This window comes from Tupaia chinensis, unplaced genomic scaffold (assembly GCF_000334495.1).
Source record: "Tupaia chinensis unplaced genomic scaffold, TupChi_1.0 Scaffold000612_1, whole genome shotgun sequence".
Classification (NCBI taxonomy): Eukaryota; Metazoa; Chordata; class Mammalia; order Scandentia; family Tupaiidae; genus Tupaia; species Tupaia belangeri.
This window is the reverse complement of record NW_006160131.1, coordinates 887,046-906,735: the sequence shown is the minus strand read 5'-3', so window position 1 is coordinate 906,735 and position 19,690 is coordinate 887,046. Positions and strand designations below refer to the sequence as shown.

The 19,690-nt window shown below is 45.9% G+C and overlaps 1 protein-coding gene across 3 annotated transcripts in view; it reads left to right on the top strand.

Annotated features, from left to right (window-relative positions):
• Positions 1-19,690, top strand: part of NSD1 (nuclear receptor binding SET domain protein 1) — a 140,835-nt gene that overhangs the window by 111,150 nt on the left and 9,995 nt on the right. For all 3 annotated transcript variants that reach the window (XM_006158871.3, XM_006158872.3, XM_014591740.1), the window contains 6 exons: positions 4,216-4,372; positions 6,197-6,402; positions 10,530-10,642; positions 16,723-16,992; positions 18,206-18,322; positions 19,312-19,453. In XM_006158871.3, the coding sequence (XP_006158933.1) occupies positions 4,216-4,372; positions 6,197-6,402; positions 10,530-10,642; positions 16,723-16,992; positions 18,206-18,322; positions 19,312-19,453 (1,005 nt within the window). The remainder of the gene's footprint in view (positions 1-4,215; positions 4,373-6,196; positions 6,403-10,529; positions 10,643-16,722; positions 16,993-18,205; positions 18,323-19,311; positions 19,454-19,690) is intronic.

Below are 19,690 nucleotides of genomic sequence, written 5' to 3'. Positions count from 1 at the left end.
TCGAACCATGATCGAATACATAGGAGTCCAGCAACATAGACATTACACTAACTGCTGTTCCCCTCTGTAATTTTCAAGAGCATAAAGTGGTCCATATTCCAAAAAGCCTAAGAACTAGTAATTCTGGGAACCAGCAGTTAACGTAATGACTATGTCGCTGGACTCCTATGTATTTGATCGCAGTTTGAGTCCCAGACCAGGTGGCTTAAAACTCATGCCGGGAGTGTCTGCGTACATGCCCAAGATCCCGAGAGGAGAATGGAGGAGAAGGGATTGCGGCATGACCATCCCCCCTGGCGGGTGACTTCTCGCTTTCTGTCTCTATGTCTCTGTCTGTCTGTCTGTCTGTCGAGCACACATGCCCTATAGCAAACATCTCTCAAAAAAAAAAAAAACCTAGTAATTCTGCTTTACTGTGTTCTGGAATGAGGATACACATTGTCTAAGTTTTTTTGTCGTTTTTTTTTTTTTTCTCATGTGAAGGATAGAACTGAAGGTGATTATCCAGATCATTAGGGTAATGCAACGGTAAATAGCTAAGTTGAAAGGAATTGAGCCCTAGAATTAAATAATATATTGAAGATTTATTTTCTATATTCCTATCTTCTGCCCAATATCAGTCACTTTATCTTTTGGTGTTTTTGTTGTTGTTGTTTTTGAGAGGTTTTCGCTGTAGGGCGCGTGCGCTCGCCAGACAGACAGACATAGAGACAGAAAGCAAGAAATCACCCCCCAGGGGGGATGGTCACGCCGCAGTCCCTTCTCCTCTGTTCTCCTCTTGGGATCTTGGGCACGCACACATACGCGCCCGGCGTGAGTTTTAAGCCACTGGGTCTGGGACACGAACCGCGGTTGACTACGTGGGAGTCCAGCGACATAGCCATTACGCTAACTGCTGGTTCCCATCTTTTGGTTTCTTTTGTTGGTTCATAAAATTTTCCCTGTCTGCCTTTCCCTCTTTTCCCATTTCCTTGACGTCCACCATGGAGCCTCTAGCCCACGTCTCTTCCACCCATCCAGACTGGCCCTGAGCACCTCTTCCTGCCCATTCCCGCCTGCTCGTGTCCCATGGTGGCCTCCCTCCAGACTTCCGTGCTGTGCCGATCCTCTCAGCTCTGACCCTTAACCTTTATTCACTGATTTTTCTTCTACCCAGGCATTTTCTAATATATGCTTTGAAGACCGGATTCAAATGCCTTATATACACAATATATTTCTGATGTGTCATAAACACTGAGTTCATGGAACATTTTTCTCCCACAAGAGCATAAGCGAATCTCTCTCAACCAGGTTGTGTGACTCAGCAGGCAACTGACCGTAGAAAGGACTGGAGGGATTCGCTGCCGTTGGGTCATTGGGTCCATGTCACCTCCTCACTCTTAGTGTTCCATGTGAGGACTATTGACTCATCTACACAATGCATGAGAATAGCTACGTTTGAAGACTGTGTAGCTGACCAGTTTCTATCAGCGGAGTTTTTTCAAATGAAATCTTATTCTGAATTTGAGCACCAGAATAAAACCAGATGAAAGGGGAGGTTCTCAAGTTAAATCAGGATTAAGATCACCTTCAAGCCCCCACTACCAAACAAAATCCCATTTCTTTTTAGAACCTGCATTTGGTTATTAAGAAAAGGAAAGGGACCAGCAGTTGGCATAATGGCTATGTTGTTGGACTCCCATGTAGTCGACCGCGGTTCGAGTCCCAGACCCAGTGGCTTATACTTATGCTGGGCGCAGGTGTGCAAGCCCAAGATCCCGAGAGGAGAATGGAGGAGAAGGGATTATGGCATGGTCATCCCCCTTGAAGGTTGATTTCTCACGCTCTGTCTTTCTGGCAAGCGCATGCACCATATAACCAAAAAAAAAACTCTCCATAAGGGGGTGGGGGGGAATCAGCACAAGGAGAAATTGTATAGGGAAGTGTCACAGAAGTAAGCTTTTTAAAGAATTTAAAGAAGTAAAAAGAAACATGGGACCAGCAGTTGGCATAATGGCTGTGTTGGTGGACTCCCATGTAGTCGACTGTGGTTTGAGTCCCAGACCTGGTGGCTTAAACTCACACCGGGCGTGTGTGCATGCACGAGGAGAATGGATTGTGATGTGGCCATCTCGATTTCTCATTTCCTGTCTTTCTGGCAGTGCACGCGCCCTATAGCAAAAAAACCTCTCACACCTACACAAAAACACAGTCGATCCAGTTAACAGAGATGATTACTTTGGTGAGGCTGTCCTTTTCATTAGTACTTAATGTAAAAAGGAGCTAAGAATTTATGTCAGGCATGTTTGAAGCGTGCTAATTTCTGGCACAAGGTAAATAATGCATATGTGGTATTCATCGTGTATGGATCTTTCTCACTTCTGAAATACACTGTTACCTGCATCCATGAAGCTTTCAAATCAGATATGTAAATTGTCACTTTATGTCCAAAACCTTTAACAAATGAAAACTCACTGTCTCTGCAGTATAATTAACTTGGTGTCTGATAGCTTCTATGGGAGTGAAAGAGCTTGCCAAACTGCAGGTTAGGCAACAAACCTCAATAGCACTCATAGTTTGGTTTTTTTTATGTTTTTTTGGAGAGATTTTCGCTGTAGGGCACGTGCGCTCGCCAGACAGAGAGAGACATAGAGACAGAAAACAAGAAATCACCTAGGGGGGATGGTCACGCCGCAATCCCTTCTCCTCCATTCTCCTCTCAGGATCCTGGGCACACACACACACGTGCCCGGCGTGAGTTTTAAGCCACCGGGTCCGGGACGCGAACCGCAGTCGACTACGTGGGAGTCCAGCAACATAGCCATTACACTAACTGCTGGTTCCCAGTACTCATGGTTTTTGTCACCAGTGAAAGTCACATTTTTATGACAGTTGTAGTGTATATAATTTAAGTTTGACCAGAAAGTGAGAAAGCAAGCTACCAGGTCTGGGACTCGAACCACAGTCATCCATGTGGGAGTCCAGTCCCCTTAACCACCATGCCATCTTCAGTCTCTCAAGATATTTTTAAATGACATTTGGAATCATTACTACTGCTAGATCTTATTTATACATTACAAAGAATCATGTATAACTACATTTCTTGTTTTCTAACATTTTGATAATTATAATTGATGTCCTTTTTATCCTTATATATTAAGTTTTTAGACAGTATGCTGCAAAAAGCATGTAGGTGTGACAAGGACCCCAAACGTCCTGTTCTGTATGGAGAATTAGTATAGACAAGGGCCTCAATTACATGGGGTTTTCCTCTCCTTTTTTGGCAGTAAGCCAAAATGCTTAATTCTCTTAGTGAAGCTGCACAATTCTTCTTAGTAATTTTCAATGATGACATGAACTAATATGGACAGACTGTGTGTCCAGTATTATTAGGGGATTTAGGAACTCGTTCTCAGATGTGGTTATTGCTTATTATGGAAAACAATTCACCATTGAGGCAGTTACAGTAAAACCAAAAAGTTAATTCCCCAAGAGTCTGTTGTCTTGTCATGAAGAGGAAGAAAATGTATGCAAGAAGGTTTTTCAAAGATTTATGAAAATGTGGGTATTATGGAAAAAGTATGCATGGATTTCAAAAATATTTTGTACCAAAATTCACACTTAAATTCCATTTTTCTGTAGACCATAAAGTCCCCTAGTGTGTGCATGTGTGCATATGTGGCTGTTACAGGGTTCCTCCTGATCCATTGCCTTAATTTTGCTGACATGATTTCTTGTTTGCTCATTTGTGAATTCAACACACTTTTTTTGTTGAGGTTTTTGCTATAGGGTGTGTGCTCTCGCCAGAAAGACAGAAAACATGTAATCACACACACACGGCACCCCCCCCCCCCCCCCCGCCCCCAGGGGAGATGGCTCTGCCTCAATCCCTTCTTCATTCTACTCTCAGGATCTTGGGCATGTATACACATATGCCTGGTATGAGTTTAAGCCTCCGGGTCCAGGACTCGAACCGTGTTCAACTACATGAGATTTTAGCAATATAGCTATTACGCCAACTGCTGGTCCTGAATCCAACACAGTTTGAGGAGAGTTCAAGAGTTTTGGAGAGAATACTCTTATAGAAAAGTCTTTCTGGATAACTAATTAAACGACTAACTCTTAGGCTGGGGAGTTCAGTAATAATGGTTTAGGAGCTTCGCTGAAGCGTGTTCATTCAGCCGGATTCTTAGATGTCGCCCTGCGGTCTGAATGCCAGCTTTTTGATTCCCACAGGAGGAAGCCTTTTGTGCTGTGATTCCTGCCCTGCTGCTTTCCATCGTGAATGCCTAAACATTGACATCCCTGAAGGAAACTGGTACTGTAACGACTGCAAGGCGGGCAAGAAACCGCACTACAGGGAGATCGTCTGGGTGAAGGTCGGGCGGTACCGGTGAGTGCGCAACTCGGGCGCCATGCGCGGCTCTCCCGCCTTCTTGGCGCTCAGATGCAGAGCTCAGCTTTGTCTTTTACAAGACCTTCCTATTAGGCACGGTACAGCCCCTGCCTCTGATTAGGCAGTAAACTCACTTTATGATTTGTAGTTACAGAGCATGTTCTCTGTAGAAAATTCTTTAATGAGAACAAATCGACAGATACACAGTTAACATTTTAGGTATTTTCTTGTAGACCTGCTGATGTACAGTACCTCTTCCACTCCCAGATAATTGCCCTTATACTTTATACCTAGCTTTGGGTCTTGCTTTTCTTTCGAAAATTACTTTTATTGCACATGGAATGCATAAAATTAAAAAGAAAATTACACAGGCATGGTTTTAAAGACTAAGAGCAAGAGCGCCGTTGTGTAGGAGTCGAGTGTGGGTGGCCCTTCTGAAGCTCCCCTCTTGCCCTGTGTGATCCCACGCTGTCCCTACCCACAGGGGTCACCACCGTACTGAAGTTTGGTGTTGTCTTTCCATTTCTTTGCTCTGTAGTTTGCCACATGTATGACGTTTTGTTTTACATGTGTTAAGCCTGTATTTAAAGGGATTATCACTAGTGTATTTTCCTGCAACTTGTGCTTTTCATTCAAATGTTTATCTCACTCTCTTCATTCATAATTTGCTCTTTTACTATCCTGAATCGTTTCTTTTTTTTTTTTTTTTTTTTTAAGAATTATTTTACTTAACTCTATTTATTTATTTTAATTTGACCAAAGGTGGACAGAGAGAGGGAAAGTGAGAAAGCAAGCCGCCAGGTCCAGGACTTGAACTGCAATCAACCATGTGGAAGTTCAGCACCCTTAACCACCATGCCACCTGCCAGCCCCTCTACTGTGCTTCTTTATACAGTGTCCTATAGTGCACTAATCTTCTTTCTTATTAGGAATATGGACATTTGGTTAGTGTTTCTTGGTCCACATGCTCGTGAGCTTTTCTAGGGCATTATCCAGAGTGAAATGGCTAGGTAGGGCTTTCAGCTCTAATACCTAATGTCAGATTGTATGTCCCTAAAGTGGTCCCATCAGGTCTAGGGCTCGAATCGAGGTCGACCACATGGGAGTCCAGCAGCTTAACCACCATGCCACCTGCTGGCTCCCACTTCTCATTCTTAGAGAAGGGCTTCAGTGGCCATGACATTCATAAGTTTTTGCTTTTGTTTCTTCTTGTTTCCTTTGGATACATACCATGAAGTAGAGTAATTGAGTTTAATAGCATATGTGCATGTATGCAGGTGTAGGAGGCCTTTTCAGGCTTTGGCATATGCTCCTTGTTTTTGGTATAGTTAGGTTATAAGAATGCCCATGGGAGGCCAGTAGATGGCATGGTGGTTAGGGGCACTAGACTCCCACATGGCCAACCATGGTTTGAATCCCAGACCTGGTGACTTGCTTTCTGACTTCCCTCTCCTTTCTCACTCTCTTCCTCTCTGGTGTGTACGTATGCACAATAAATAAATAAATCTAAATAAATGTTTTTTAATTTTAAAAACAGGACTAACGGGTGGCATGGTGGTTAAGGCTCAGGACACTCCCACGTGGTTGACCACAGTTCAAGTCCCAGACTTGGTGGCTTGCTTTCTCACTTCCCCTGTCTCTTTCTCTCTGTGTTTCTCTCTGTCAAAAATAAATGAATGAATCAATAAAAGTCAATAATTTTTTAAAAATGCCCTAGGTTTGGCTTTATTTCAGACACAGACACATTACTCCTCCTCATTCCTGTCTTAACCAAGTTATTTCGTAGTGCCTCACAGTCTCTGTTATTTTTACCTCTTTCAGATGGTGGCCAGCTGAAATCTGCCATCCTCGAGCTGTTCCTTCCAACATCGATAAGATGAGACATGATGTGGGCGAGTTCCCTGTCCTCTTCTTCGGTTCTAATGACTACCTGTGGACTCACCAGGCCCGTGTCTTCCCTTACATGGAGGGGGACGTGAGCAGCAAAGATAAGATGGGCAAAGGAGTGGACGGGACATATAAAAAAGGTAACTTTATCCCTTTGTTTCTCAGGCCTATCCAGATGGCTATTGCCAGAGTAACTGCTCTGTGTTAGAATTCACATTCCGCCCCACTTAGCGGCTGTGTTCTTCCTCTGAGGGCATTATGTGGTTTCATCTACAGGGTTTTGCAGTGAAGTTGACCCATATAAGTCATTGTTTTTGAGTCTGATATTTCCTTGAGGTGGGATTTTTATATTTGTTTTGGTCTTACTAGTTTTGTTCCTTCCGCATCTCATTGAATAATGGAGTTCTGGAATTATTGCATAAAAACATTAATTTGCTTGGCAAGGGCTTGAATCTAGCTGAGCCACCTTTGTTCCAAGGAACTTGCTTGTTTGTGTTGTGTTTTTGGCTTGTTGGGAAATACGAGTTACCAATAAGTAGAGCAGTGATGGCCAAGCGTAAATGCTCTGAGTCAGAAGAAACCATTGAAAGGTGGCCTAGCAGTGAGGCCCTCGGGACCCATGGGCTAGCAGAGAATCCCTTGGTACCTGCTGGCAGTGGTAGTCTGAACCACTCCTCCCAGGGTACTTGGGTCAGCTTTGAGCCTTGGTTTTTCTCCTTCTGTCTGATTAAGAAAGGTTGCTGTGAGAGTCAGTGGGAACATGGAAGTGAGTCTGCAGGGAACACAGGTACTCCCTCAGTTCAGGTAAACTTCCTCTAGCTTTATCTTTTGAAAGGCAGTAGATCTTCCCATTTGAACATATTTAGTTGTGAAAATGTAAGGTTTTTTTCTTCAGGACAATATAAAGAAGAATTTTAACCAAATAAAACCTCATGGTGAGGTGCAATAAGATTCGAAGGAGTTGAAACTTCCAGAGGAGGGAGTGGAAGTGATGTCCAAAGGGAACAGGCTGAACAGAGGTTCTCTCCTGCTTGCCGGGTGGGCACTCGGTGCTGTTACTAGTGCGCTGACGCTGTGGGGCATGGGTCTCTGGGAGACCAGAGGGAGCCACCGCTGAGGCTGGTGGAGAAAAAATGTAGCGATGGCATGAGTCAGCTTACTGGCGCGCTGCGATTCTGTGCCTTGACCAGAGACTGGCCCGGTTCCTCATTTTCTAGGTACATGTATGTTGGAGGCTATCTGAAATACATACCAATAGTCAGAGTTTGATTCACTGCATCTTGTGTCACGTCACAATCCCTTCTTCCTCTTCATTTGTCTCACCCTGTTGGGGACTTGGGCACTTGTGCACATGCATGCACCAGCATATTTGCACACCACAGGGCAGAGATTTGATCCATGGACTACACTGTGGGGTCTGGGCCCCTTTACCACTAGGCCGTAGTGTTGGCCCAAGTGTCTAACCTGAGTGAAGAAGGATGGATCAAGGGGCTTTAGGAGGTGGCACAGCAGTCAGACAGCACTACGAGGCCACTCGCCTGGAGGCTCTGCAGCTTGGTCCAGAGAAACCTTTGAGCACGCCTAGCACATGTGTGTGCCTGTGTCCACAGCCAGCTAGGTTAGGTACGGAACGTGGTGTCACGTACGGCTGGGAGTTTTCTATCCTCGCTGTTAGAAGAAATAAGCAAGTGGGTAAACAATCTTGTTTTATTTTGTTTCGTTTTAGAACTTTGCCATGGTTTATGTGCTTGCTGGAAAGGCAGAGAGGGGACATGTGAGATTACCCCTGGGGGAGTGGCCACACCGCAGTCACTCTCCGTTTTCTGGAGGTTTGAGGCACCACACCCCATGTGATTTTCAAGCCAGAGTGTGAAGGACTTGAACTGTGGTCCTTCACTCGTGAGTCCAGTGCCTTAACCTTCATGCCACCTACTTGCCCCTAAAGAGACTTAAAAAAGAAGAAGCAGCAGAATTAATTAAAATTAAGTTTTATGATGACTGGTAGGTGATGTAGTGGTTAAAGACTGGACTCCCACATGTCTGCCATAGTTCAAGTCCTGGATCTGGTGGCTTGCTTTCTCACTTTCCTTCTGTCTCCCTCTCTGTGTTTCTCTGGTCAAATTAAAAGATAATAGTAAATACTTTTTTTTTTTTGGAGAGTTTTTTTGCTGTAGGGCGCGTACACTCGCCAGCAGAGAGTCAGAAAGCAAGAAATCACCCCCCAGGGGGGATGGCCACACCGCAATCCCTTCTCCATTCTCCTCTCAGGGTCTTGGCATGCATGCACACTGGCCCGGCATGAGTTTTAAGCCATGAGGTCCAGGACTCAAACCATGGTCAACTACGTGGGAGTCCAGTGACATAGCCATTATGCTAACTGCTGGTCCCATAATAATTTTTTTTTTTTTTTTGAGAGAGATTTTCGCTATAGGACGCGTGCGCTCGCCAGACAGACAGAGAGAGACAGAAAGCGAGAAATCATCCCCCAGGGGGGATGGTCACACCGCAGTCCCTTCGCCTCCATTCTCCTCTTGGGATCTTGGGCACGCACGCACATGCCCGGCATGAGTTTTAAGCCACCGGGTCCGGGACTCGAGCAACGGTCTACTTCGTGGGAGTCCAGCAACATAGCCATTATGCAGGGGGGATGGTCACGCCGCAATCCCTTCTCCTCCATTCTCCTCTCGGGATCTTGGGCACGCACGCACACGCGCCCGGCGTGAGTTTTAAGCCACCGGGTCCGGGACACGGACCGCGGTCGACTACATGGGAGTCCAGCGACATAGCCATTACGCTAACTGCTGGTTCCCTAATAAATACAATTTTTTAAATTGGGTTTTATGTGGAGAAGAATGTGCATCTTAAGATTTTGTTAGACTTTTCACATATTGCCACGCTTTGAGGTTAAGTACAGTACTTGAGTGTAGATGAGATTTGAAGAGCTATGCATCGTTGACACTGAGAGCTGGCAGTCCCAGGACAGTTCTTGGGAGAAGGGTAGGGAGGTGCTCTAGAGGACAGGCACGCAGGAAGGGAAGAGGAGAGTGAGCACAGGCCTGAGCACCAGGGAGCACGGTGTTTCTCCACACGGGAGAAGGAGGGCAAAGGAAATTCGATTGAGCTTCAAGCCTGGTTGTTCAGGGGCCAGCAGGTGGCATGGAGGATTAGGGGGCTGGACCCCACAGGGCCACCTGCAGTTAGAGTCCCAAAGCAAACAGCCTAAAACTCAATACCACGCACGTGTGCCTTCGTGCCCACGATCCCGAGAGGAGAATGGAGGAAAAGGGATTGCAGCGTGGCCACCCCTTGGGGGTCATTTCTGACTGTCGCTCACTTACTCTCTGTTTCCGGTGAGCGCTCACGCCAAATGGCAAAAGTAATTTTTTTAACCTTTTTACCTCAGGGCATGTGTGCAGGAAAAGTGGGAAATCACTCCCTGCAGGGATTGGCCATGCCACAATGCCTTCTCCGTTCTCCTGGCACATGCGCCCACTGTGACATTCAAGCCACCAGGTCCAGGAGTTGAACTAGGTCAGGCATGTGGGAGCCCAGCATCTTAACCACTGTGTCACCTCCTGACCCTTGGCAAAATCTTTTAAAGAAAAATGAATTGTAAATCCTGTCTGAAGTTTTTCAAGTCATTAAACAGGTTTTTTCCTTCTCTGGTAATCTATGTTATTGTCTTTTTAGTCATCGATTATATTTTGTTTTATGATCTGTATAACCTGGGGACTTTATAACCTATTTGGAGGTTATGTCTCTCTTTTAAAGAAAAATGAATTGTAAATCCTGTCTGAAGTTTTTCAAGTCATTAAACAGGTTTTTTCCTTCTCTGGTAATCTATGTTATTGTCTTTTTAGTCATCGATTATATTTTGTTTTATGATCTGTATAACCTGGAGTTTATGTCTCTTCTTTCTTTTTCATATCATTTTAGGTGTTTGGGGGGTTTTTTTGTAAAACACGAATTCTCTCCAACTCAAATTGGGGAATAAGTCTCATGAATCAGCTTCCTCCAGAGGCTCTTTTTCAATCAAAGGAGGGCACTGTGGTAGGACTCACGGGGGTGGCTGCCCACAGTGGTCAAGGGCACACTGCATTTGTCCTCCGTCTCTCCATCCTGTCAGCGTGCTTGACTGTGCACACACACAGGCCTGACATGTTACCATACATCGCCCCGTGAGATACAGCTCCCTTAACGACCGTGCTGCAGGGGCCAGCCTGTCATGCAGAGGTTTTTAAGTGACTTGTGCTGTGTGTTTTCTTAGCTCTTCAGGAAGCCGCAGCAAGGTTTGAGGAGTTAAAGGCCCAAAAAGAGCTAAGACAGCTGCAAGAAGACCGAAAGAATGACAAGAAACCACCGCCTTATAAACATATAAAGGTGAGGAAAACTCCTGGGAGACCGTCTCTGAGAGAGATACTGTGTAGTTCCCTCTCTCTGCTCTGTTCATGAGAATTGGAAACATAGGTACAATTCTTTTTAAGCAGAAGTATGAGCTTAAAAGAAGACAAGGAAACATACCAGAGCACCATTTCCAGCTTGTTGCATGCACTTAGATGAACTGTGGGACCAGCAGTTGGCATAATGGCTGCGTTGTTAGACTCCCACATAGACTACCAGGGTTCAAGTCCTGGGCCCAGTGGCTTGAAACTCATGCTGGGTGCTTGTGTATGTGTCCCAAAAATCCAGTATGAGAATGGAGGAAAAGGATTGTAGTGTGGCCACCTGTGGGTGATTTCTCACTTTCTGTCTCTTTTTATTTATTTATTTTCTGTGTCTTTCCGGTGTTGCCCATGGACCTTACTGCAAAAACCTCTCTTAAAATGAAAACAAACAAAAAAAAGAACTAAATTGATAATTCTTTTTTTCTACTTTAGAAAGTCCTCTCATAAGTGGACTCCAGATTCTATTCAGATCACATCTTGGGAACCAGCAGTTGGCGTAATGGCTATGTCACTGGACTCCCACGTAGTCGACCACAGTTCGCGTCCCGGACCCGGTGGCTTAAAACTCACGCCGGGTGTGTGTGCGTGCATGCCCAAGATCCCAAGAGAACGGAGGAGAAGGGATTGCGGCATGGCCATCCTCCCTGGGTGGTGATTTCTCGCTTTCCGTCTCTGTCTCTGTCTGTCTGGCGAGCGCATGCATCCTATAGCAGAAAAAAAAAAAAAAAACCCCCAAAAAAAAAACCCATCTTTTTTTTTTTTTTAAAGTAAATGCCAGAGGGCGTGTGCACCAGAGAGGGAGAGGGAGAGAGCACGCCACAGCCCCTTGCCACCGCTTCTCTGTCCTCTGGATGTCGGTACCCACACACGTGGCTGGGTGTGTCCCAAGCCGCAGAGACAGGGACTGAGACTGTGCTTTCCTCAGTCCTGGACTGTGGCGCCAGCCCAGTGTCCGCATCTTACAGTTTCACAAGCACCCAAGAGTCACGACCAAAAATAAATGTCTCTGAGGCAATGTGGCTAATACCATCGTTTTCAGTGATGGCTGATGCTGAAGATAGGAGGGAGTTTCAAAAGGTTATGAAAAAAATGCCCTTAAAGGGCCAGCAGCTAGCCTGGTGGTTAAGATAGCTGGATTCCCACGTGTACACTGCAGTTCGAGTCCCAGACCCACTGGGGGCTTGAAAATCCTGCCTGGTGCATGTACACGCGTGCCCAAAATCCTGAGAGGAGAATGGAGAAGAAGGCAGTGTGGCTGGGCCATTCCCCAAAGGGTGATTTCTCACTTTCCTTCTCTCTCTCATTGAGTGCATGTGCCCAATGCCGAAAGCCTTTAAAAATAAAAGATTAAAATACAAGTTTATTGAGATGAAAAAATATTCATAATTTCTGCTGTTCTTTCTTTCTCCACAACATTCATTTTTCGTGAACTTCTGGAAGAACCCTCAGATTTCAGGTGACAGTGTTGGGTTCCCAAGGTCAGGAGAATTAACGTTAGGCATACCTAGTCCTCAGTCTACCTAAGACAAGACACGACAGGTTACAATCCAAGGCCAGTAGATTCTCCCTAATTTTTAGTATACTAAGTATTTAAGTATTTCTAGTGTTCACTTACAGGAATAATTTATAGAAATAAGCAGGGAGGTTGGCAGGTGGCGTGGTTCTCTCTCTCTCTCTCTCTCTCTCTCACATACACACACACACTCTGTCCTTCTCTGGTCAAATTAAATTAAAAATAAAGCTTTAAAAAAGATAAATAGGTAAGAAGAATCTTTTTAGCAATTTTAGTTTTTCTAAAGCCTTTCTTTACAACCCTAATTACCATTTAGGTTCGTATTGATGTTCAAATAGCATAAAACACAAAAGGATGCTTTTAATTTTATTATTCAAATGAAGCTACCCGAGAGTTTGTTTGCAAATACTTGGCTGTGTTCCGGTACAGGATACCCTATTTTTATCATTTCCTTAGAAACACACTGTTTTTAATCACTCCTTGATGACTTTTTTCCTCCCTTAAAGTCTGGTAGTCTGCGTGACCAGCAGTTAGTGTAATGGCTATGTCGCTGGACTCCCACGTAGTCTACCGCAGTTCGAGTCCCGGACCCGGTGGCTTAAATTCACGCCGGGCGCATGTGCATGCGTGCCCAAGATTCCGAGAGGAGAACGGAGGAGAAGGGATTGCGGTGTGGCATCCCCCCTGGGGGGTTATTTCTAGCTTTCTGTCTCTCTGTCTCTGTCTGGCTGGCGAGCACACGCCCTATAGAAAAAAACCTCTCCAAAAAAAAAAAAAGTCTGGTAGTGGTAGTCTGAGATCTTAACCTGGAGATTAATTTTACCATCTTTAGAGTCTAGTTGGATTAAGAATGTCCCAAATATTGTGTCAGACATAAATAATGTAGGTATCAGTTGTTTTTTTATCTGATAATCAAATCTAATTGTGTGTCTTGGATTTTTATTTGCTGAATGTGTCAGTCCCATCAGAAACAAACTATGAAGATGGTATCTTCAGTCTTTGTTTCCTTGTGGAGAGAGTGTGCAGGATTCTTTTTTTTTTTTTTTGGAGAGATTTTCACTGTAGGGCGCGTGCGCTCGCCTGACAGACAGAGAGAGACATAGAGACAGAAAGCGAGAAATCACCCCCCAGGGGGGATGGTCACGCCACAATCCCTTCTCCTCCATTCTCCTCTCGGGATCTTGGGCACGCACGCACACGCACCCGGCGTGAGTTTTAAGCCACCGGGTCCGGGACACGAACCGCAGTCAACTACGTGGGAGTCCAGCGACATAGCCATTACACTAACTGCTGGTTCCCAGGATGCAGGATTCTGATAGTGCAGTGAGAAAGCCAGGCGTCACGCTCCGGCACTGCAGTGAGAAAGCTAGGCGTCACGCTCCGGCAGCGCAGTGAGAAAGCCAGGCGTCACGCTCCGGCACTGCAGTGAGAAAGCCAGGCGTCACGCTCCGGCACTGCAGTGAGAAAGCCAGGTGTGACTGTTCGGGGCACTTGTGCGTGGCACTCCCTCATCTAGTTCCTTATTGTGCCAGTCTTTTAGCGTAGTATGGTCAGTGAGAAATAATGAGTAATGATGAAGTTGTAAAACATTTGAAGAAAGATAAAGGAGAATTAAGAAAGCCAGTTTCACACAATATCTTTGGTTTATTGTAACTGCCAAAGGAAAGAAACTCGACATCTTTGACGGTATCGTAAAAGGGCCCTGGCCGCACGCTGAGAGTTGAGCAGAGTAGCTCTGTGCGAGCACGGAGTTGAGCCTCAAAGAAAGTAGCGTGCGGGCCTCCCATGACGTAGTGTGAAGTACAGTGTGGGGGGAGCCAGGTCCCACGTGGCCAACCCGGTTTGAATCTGGCCCCTATTGGTTTAAAAAGCATCCCAGTCATGTCAACGCCTGCCTATGATCCTTGACAGGAGGAGAGTGGAGGGCAGGCATTGCAGCAGACCAGGCCCCACTGGGGGCGCTTTCTCTATCTGGCACACACTCTGGCATTGTCCGCAAAGGATAGTGACACTTCACACAGTACACGGTGCCTGATAACAGCAAGACAGGCATTTCACAAAAGTACACTGATCAGAACGAGCGTGGCTGTTACTGGAGCCACTTCCTGTGAATTAGCTCATTCTAGAATTTAGAGGCCGATTCTTTCTTTTAAATAAATGTACAGTATTTCTTTTCAACTTCTTTTTTTTTCTTCATGCTGTATTTCTAAGAGAAGGATTTTCTCCAGATGTTGGCAGATTGGTTCATGGGCCATGTCTGGTCTCCCGCCTATTTATTTAATGCCCATCAACCAAGGATTATTTTTTATTTCCAAGTGATCGGGGAAAAAATAAAAGGAATATTTTTCTGGGCCAGCCCCATAACCTCATGGTTAAGGGAGCTGGATCCCACGTGGCTTATCACAGTTTGACTGTCAGCCCCAGTGGCTTGAAAACTACGCTGGGTGGGTATACATTGCAGCCTAGGATCCTGAAGGTGCTTTTGTGCTGTAATGGCACGCATCAGAGAGTTTACTGCTGTAGTCCCCAACATAGTCACTGGCCCTTTCTTGAAAGTTTGTCAGTTACTACTCTAGAGTGAGCATCCACCTGCAGCTAGATAGTTCTGTCTTTTTTATTTTTTTTAATTATTTTATTTAACTTTATTTATTTTAATTTGACTGGGGGCGGGGGGAGAGAAAGAAAGTGAGAAAGCAAGTCACCAGATTCAGGACCTGAACCATGGTCAACCATGTGGGGGTCCAGTGCCCCCAACCATCATGCCACCTGATGGCCCACCCTCTTTTTTTTTTTTTTTTTTTAAAGAAAAAAAATTATTTTATTGGGCCGCATGGTGGTTATGGATGCTGGACTCCCTCATGGCTGACTGCAGTTCTATTCCTAGATCTGGTGGCTTGCTTTCTCACTTCTCTCTCTCTCACTTCTTCCCTCTCCTTCTCTCTCTCCCCCTCTCTGTTCAAATTTAAATAAATAAAGTTAAATAAAATAATTCTTACAAAAAAGAATGATTTAACTTCCTTTGTTTATTTAAGCAATCTTTTTTTTTTTTTTGGAGAGGTTTTTGCTATAGGGTGCATGCACTCGCCAGACAGACAGAGAGACAGAAAGCGAGAAATCACCCCCTGGAGGGGATGGGCATGCACACACACGTGCCCGGCGTGAGTTTTAAGCCACCAGGTCCAGGACGCAAACCACGGTCGACTACGTGGGATTCCAGCGACATAGCCATTACGCTAACTGCTGGTCCCTATTTAAGCAATCTTGACCAGAGAGGGCTGGGGGGAAGAAAACAAGCTGTCAGGTCTGGGACTCAGACCATAGTCGGCCTTGTGGAAGTCCAGTACCCTTAACTACCACACCACCTGCCAGCCCTGATAGTTCTCTTTATTCCAGTGCCCCGTTTAGGACCTGCAGACTTGTGCTCCCTGCTGTCATCCTTCTCCTTAGAACTGCCTTATTGAATAGGTTGTGTGTAGTGAGAATATACCCCATTAATAAGAAAATTAAAATTCTTATGTAATTTAAAGAATTCAAGAACAGATCTGGCATTGAGACTTCATGTGCTTTTTAGTTGTTACAGAAAATGGTTTGGGGACTATGTATTTCTAGAGAAGTTGCACATTTTCAGTCTTGTTTAGGACTAGGGGAAGACAAGGTGCCAGGCGGTGGCATGGTCATTGAGGTGCTGGGTTCCCACGTGGCTGGCCACTGTTCAAGTCCCAGACCTAGTTGCTTGCTTGCTTTCTTCTCTCTCTCTCTCTAATAAATGCACATATACTATAGAAAATGATAATGATAATTCTTAAAAACAATAAGACTGGGAAATAAACACAAAAGTGCTAGAAATGAAAGTATTTGGGACTTTGAAGTACAGAAATAAGTAATAGTGATTTTAGAATGATTAAAAGATTTCAAATCATGATAGTTTGTGTTTTTTTGTTTTGTTTTGTTTTTGAGAGGTTTTTGCTATAGGGTGCGTGCCCTCGCCAGAAAGACGGAAAGAGACAGAGAGACAGAAACTGAGAAATCACCCCCTCAGGGGGATGGCCGCGCCACAATCCTTTTTCCTTCAGGGATCTTGGGCACACACGTATAGGCACCTGGTGTGAATTTAAGCCACTAGGTCTGAGACTCAAACTGCAGTCAGCTACATAGGAGTCCAGTAACATAGCCATTACACCATCTGCTGGTCCCACAATACATTTTTTATATAGGAACCGAGTCACCCAAGGATATCTTTATTTGAACAATTTCCCAGTTTCATGTAGCAGCCAAAGTGGCGCCATCTTGTGTCCATAACAGAAACTGAGTGTTCAGTACACTTGCTTACCATCTTCGAAATTGAGTTTTAACAATTCAAAAGAAATTTTTGTGGTATTTGTTCTGTATCAAGTTAGGCTTTATTTTTATACCAAGCTGCCTAAATCTTGACGGTTCAGAATCAGGTAACGTGTGGCGTGCACCTCAAGGACAGACGTGGCTGATACGCTGTGCCTCTCCAGGTGAACCGCCCCATCGGCAGGGTCCAGATCTTTACCGCAGACTTGTCTGAGATCCCCCGCTGCAACTGTAAGGCCACGGATGAGAACCCCTGCGGCATCGACTCCGAGTGCATCAACCGCATGCTGCTCTACGAGTGCCACCCCACGGTGTGTCCTGCCGGCGGGCGCTGCCAGAACCAGTGCTTCTCCAAGCGCCAGTACCCAGAGGTGGAGATCTTCCGCACGTTACAGAGGGGCTGGGGTCTGCGGACAAAGACAGATATTAAAAAGGTGAGGCAGACTTTTCTTAATCACCAGCTTTTTTTTTTTTTTTTTTTGCTGTTGCTCAGTATAGTCATACATTTTCCATGAATTTGAGAAAAATCATTACAGAGGAAATAAAGCTATTTAGGGATTAATCTTAGTATTTTTGTCTTATCATTTCCTTCCGAGTTGAAAGGCCTAAGCATGGATTGCCTTCTTGTCTCTGATGGCCTTTGGTGGCTGTGAGGCAGTAGGCAGTGGGGTTCTTGAGCGACTGCACCCTTGTCTGCTCTGTAGGAACGTCCTTGAGCAAGTAAAGGCAGGCCAGTGAGCACACGGTACAGAGGCGTCAGGCCATACTGACGAGATACTTCAGCCAGGAGAAAACATATTGGGCTCATGAAACACAGACAGCTGGGTTGGGCCTTCTCTAGTGAAAATGCTGTAACATCTTCAACTTGAAGCTTGATCATAACTTTCTAATAAATAGATAATATTGTACAGCCTTTAATATCTAAGAAGATAAGCCTTCTAAAGAATTGTATTGAAACGTCTTCCTGGGAAGTAGCAAACATGGGCTGGTAGGTTCAGCTCTCTGCCAGTCAGTTACTCGTCTGCGATGCAGCTGGTGTTGTGGTTCATGTGCAGTAATCAGCCCGAGGGCCAGGCTTTGTGCTCTCAGAAGTGCGCATTCTAGAGGGGAGAGCCACCAGAAGCCCCAGCCTGTATGGACATGCGACACACTGTGGAGGCATGTGGCAAGGGAGCCGGAATGAGTGTGTCTGGGCTTTAATAAGCTGAGACTTGAGCTCATTCACGGTGAGCATGGAGGCCATGCAGGTATGGAGCCAGCGCAGGGAAGGCCCGTGTGGCAGGCACGGAGGTCTGCAGAGTGACAGTGGAGAAGCAGCCAGCAGGGCAGACTAACCTTCGTGCCCTCGGGCTGGTAAGAGATTGGCCCTGTCTCCTTGTAAGAAAGCTTTCCTTTACTGAGTAATCATCCATTCTATCAGATGTTTACTTAGTGCTTTAGTTTAGAAAGGCACCCTGGCCTCCTGCTGTCAGAAATGGCTGCAGAACCGTTCTCGTTACCATGGAGGCGAGGCGTCGGGTGACTGGGTGCACTCATGTGAAATCACATGCATGGAGCATGCTTTCGTTTATTAAATACAAAATACAGCATACACGTAAAACCTCTTGTGCTTTTTGCCATTGAGTTAGGAGTGGGTTCTCGTTCTAGGGTGAGTTTGTGAATGAGTACGTGGGCGAGCTCATCGATGAAGAGGAGTGCAGAGCCCGCATCCGCTACGCCCAAGAGCACGACATCACTAACTTCTACATGCTCACCCTCGACAAGGTCAGTGTCCGGAGGCAGAGCTTGAGGGTGGTGCTGTTTCAACTGTGGTCTCGGTAGGCCTCTGTGTCCTACCCGAAACGCTTTTCCTCAGCCGTGGGAGCGCTCGATTTGTGTTCGAGCCCAGTGTGTGCTGCCTGCCGCTGCTGCCCCTGCTGTCCACAGCCACAGGCTGTGCGGCTTCCTTTAGCATTGCTTTCGACCTGTTTGTATTTCCCCCATAGGATTAAAGTTTGAGGCCAGAAAAGTACTGATAATTCTCAGACCCTTGCGTTCTGCAGATTGGGACAGGATGTGTGAGTGCGTAAGGTGTGAGCAGTGCATGAGAAGGCCAGAACAGTGATTGCAGAGTTCCTTGTAGCATCCATTGCCGCCTCCAGTGAGCGGGGTTTTCCGTTTTGTCGTTGCCTGCAATTGTGTTTGGCATTCCCGTCTCGTGTCCTAGTGTTTTTCTCTGCAATCCCTCTTCGGGCCTGAATCTCAGGTGCTCTTGATTTTCCTGTCGTCCACCAGCTTTGGTCACAGGCCCTTTTCTATAAACGTTCCCCAGGTTGTACAGTTCAGGTTTGTGAGACCCTCACGTCCCGATTTTCTGAGCTTAGTTTGTGTTGGTTCCTGTCACGAGTATTAAAATTTCCTTGGGTGATTTTCTAACTTGCAGCTGGGTTAAAAATGACCTAAATAGAGGGCGAGACAAGCTGCAGCTTCCAAGGCAGTGGTCTCAAACTTGAGCATGTGTCAGAACTGCCTGGCAAGCTTGTAAGTGTGCACCGCCCCAGAGCATCTGCGTGGGTGTGTGTCCACACAGCCCCCGGTTTACACGAGCACTTTCGTGGAGGTGATGCTGCTGCAGGCCAGGAGCCACACTTGGAGAACCACAGCTCTGGGGCCTCAAACAGGGTGGGTAGGGACTCCAGCTTAGAATAGCCTTGATCTTAATCGGCAGCAAAGGTCTCAGGAAGTCTTACGAGAAGCTTCTCTTGGAATTCCAGGATCGAATCATTGATGCTGGTCCCAAGGGAAACTACGCTCGCTTCATGAATCACTGCTGCCAGCCCAACTGCGAGACTCAGAAGTGGTCTGTGAACGGGGACACCCGCGTTGGCCTCTTTGCCCTGAGTGACATCAAAGCAGGTAACGAAATCATTAACAGTTCTGGGGCTAGGGGCCAACAGGTGGTGTAGTGATTGAGGGCGCTGGACTCCCACATAGCTGATTGTGGTTTGAGTCCCAGAGCTGGCAGCTTGCTTGTTTTTTTTGTTTGTTTGTTTTTGGGGGGAGAGGTTTTGCTATAGGGAGCGTCCGCTCACCAGATACAGAGAGAGATACAAAAAGCAAGAAGCCCCCCGGGGGAGATGGCCACACCGCAAT